At 55.6% G+C, this 2712-nt stretch overlaps 1 protein-coding gene across 1 annotated transcript; it reads right to left on the reverse strand.

Moving 5' to 3' along the window:
* Window positions 1-388: 388 nt before the first annotated feature.
* On the reverse strand, window positions 389-2706 carry LOC121079226. The gene is made up of 2 exons (XM_040576187.1): window positions 2381-2706; window positions 389-2091 (listed from the first exon to the last, which is right to left on the reverse strand). Exon 2 carries the CDS (start codon window positions 1984-1986, stop codon window positions 487-489), a length of 1500 nt encoding a protein of 499 aa, XP_040432121.1. The 5' UTR covers window positions 1987-2091; window positions 2381-2706; the 3' UTR covers window positions 389-486.
* Between the last annotated feature and the right edge of the window lie 6 nt (window positions 2707-2712).

The following is a 2712-nucleotide window of genomic DNA, read 5'->3' on the forward strand; positions in this document are numbered from 1 at the left end:
CAGAGGAAAGAAATTACTCTCTACTTCCCACAAATGAGCGATGCTTGACCACGTCCTTGAAGCAGGGCCTCAACCCACGTAGCCAGTGTTCGGGAGGAGGACAGACGTTTTCACGACGAGAGCCCACCCCTCCCCTCTTCTTCCTTTTTCCACCTTTTATTACTAAGCGTGACATCATACGGTATGGAATATCCCTTTGGTTGGTTTAGGTCAGCTGCCCTGGTGATGTTTCTTTTCTCACATTTTTTGCCCACCCCCTAGGAGGGTTAGAGAGAGTCCTGATGCTGTGCCAGCACTGCTCAGCAGCAGACACAACACTGGTGTGATACCACTGCTGTTTTAGCTACAAGTGCAGAGCACAGCACTGTATGGGCTGCTGCAGGGAAAGTTAACATCCCAGCCAGACCCAGTACACCTGGCTTGAATAAATGTAGGCACAAGCAAACACTTGGACGTAAACTCTTTATTCTCTGCTTCCGCCTCAGGCTACTGAGGCTTGAATGGGATAGGCTTGACACGCACACGTAGGCACCGCGCTCCTCTCTGGACAGGGTGCTTTGGAACAGATGGAGGAACGGGCTGCCTGACAAACTGCGGGCCCATGGAAGGGATGGTGCCTGTGGTGCTCTCTGACCTCCGCAGACTGTGGGATTCCCCTAGGGGGGCAGAAGAGCCTGCTGTGGGGGCGCCTTGCTCAGAGCCTCGCTGGACAGCTTGGAGGAGATCAGGTGATCTTCGGAGGTGCTCCGAGGGACAGCTCTCCTTCCCTTTGCTTGGCACAGGCTGTTTGGTGACACGCCTTCCCAAGTTCTTCTCCAGCTTCCGTGCAGTCCCAGGCTGAGAGCTCTGCTCTGATACCGAGCGCGTCATCCCACTTGCCACCGTTTTGCTGTTTGAAGTGGTGTCTAAGGCCTTTGCTTTCATTTCCCGCTCCAACTTGTCCTTCGCTTTTTCAACCACATTAAGGACAATGGTTCTGGCATAGACCTGCAGTTCTGTGTGCAGGCGCTGAACTTCGGAGACAGCCTTTTGGATGCTCTCCCTCACAATCCTGTGACTCAGTCGTGAGATCCCAGCAGTGTCTGGCGCTGGTTGGATCATGGGCAACTTTTCTCTCTGCCTTGCTTCTGGGCTCTGCTCTTCTGATGCTCTTGGTAGTCCCTGCCCTTCCCTCATGCCCTGTCTTGAGAGACACACCTGGGATGGCTGTGGCTTCCTGTTAGAGAGGTTGACAGTGGGAAGCGCCACGATTTCAGAATATTTGCAGTTGAAGTCTTGCTCAAACCGGGAAGCTACAAAGGATTCCAAAGTGTCGCAGACACTTCCAACGGCTTCTCTGGTGACTTTGTCAAGGGAAGCCTGCGAGGATTCTTCCTCAAAGGCTTCCCTTGATTTCTTTTCTTCCAACTTCCCCACTTGGAAGGCTCTCCTGGCGACGGGCTGCTCCTTCTGCCTGGCTGCTGGCCTTGGCTCAGATGCACTGGGCATGCCGGATTCCCAGGACTTCTCAAAGAGCTTCATCACACTCGCCACAACCTTCTCAGCCAGCAGTGCAATTTCCTGCTCTTTATCAAGAGGAGATGTCTCTGAAGGCTCTGCGCTTTTGGCACTTCCACACAGTCTTTCTCGGCTCTTATGGGGAGCCCTCTTTAAGACGCGGGCAGACTGGTCCAGTGCCTGCACCCTCTCAAACACTTGCCGCACCACAGTCCGAGCCACCTCTTCAATCCTCTGGCTTTCTCTAGCAGCCTGTTCTTCCGAGGCAGCTTTGAATACACCGTCTGCGGGGACAGGTGACTTTCTCTCTGACTCAGTCACAGTATGGATGCTCCCAGGGAGCTTGGCATCTTCCCTGCCCAACTCAAGTCCGGAGGGAGCTGCTTTCAGCCTTCTGTACTGGCCAGATCGGAGAGGGTTTCTTCTGCTTTTGCAGGAAGGCGGGCCAGCTGGTTTTTTAGGCTCCAGTAGGCTGGCTTTCTGTCCCATGACCAAGTACACATTACTGGAGGAGCTCTGGCAAGAACTGTCAATCCCTGCCGTCAGTCTGGGGTCAAGTTTCTTTAACTTGGAGAGCTCTTGCTGAAGCTTTTCCTGAAAGGGAACAGCAGGTTTTAGCTCACTCTTGCCTCAGGAATGGCTCGCGTCCCTGCGTGCTGAGGCTTCATGCCGCCCGTGCCAGCGCCCTGCTTCTGCCGTGCAACGAGGGCTGAAGAGGAGGGCTTCCCTCGGGAAAGGGTCGTCCTTTCCCCACGACAACACCTGGCCCCCCAGCACAGCCTCGACATCTGCATTCCCCGCCTCCCTCAGATCCATCAAGGAAAGCCCCAGCCTTCTGTACCGTGCCGCTGACATGTGTCTACCAGCGCTGAGCTTTGCCTACCTCTTCTTTCCTCCTGGTTTTCTCAGCCTCCAGCTTGAGTGCGGTCAGATACTGCCTGTACTCATTGAACTCCTTCAGAGTGCAGACCACCTATGGAGAGACAAGGGCAGAAAGCTCCCAAGAACTGTCGAGGTAGCTGCGCAGTGGCAGGGGAGCAGCTCCTCTCCATCCCCTCCCCGTCCTAGCGGTGGGGACGCTGCCTCCCTCTGAGCCAGGGCCGAGTGGACTCCTCGCTCTGCACCAGACCCCACACCGGCTGCCTCCTCAGTGCACGGGCAGCGCAAGGCAGCCTGAGAAGAGCAGGAGTGGGCATTGCCAGCAGGGCGCTGGGG

The sequence above is a fragment of the Cygnus olor genome, chromosome 16, assembly GCF_009769625.2.
Source record: "Cygnus olor isolate bCygOlo1 chromosome 16, bCygOlo1.pri.v2, whole genome shotgun sequence".
Taxonomy (NCBI): Eukaryota; Metazoa; Chordata; class Aves; order Anseriformes; family Anatidae; genus Cygnus; species Cygnus olor.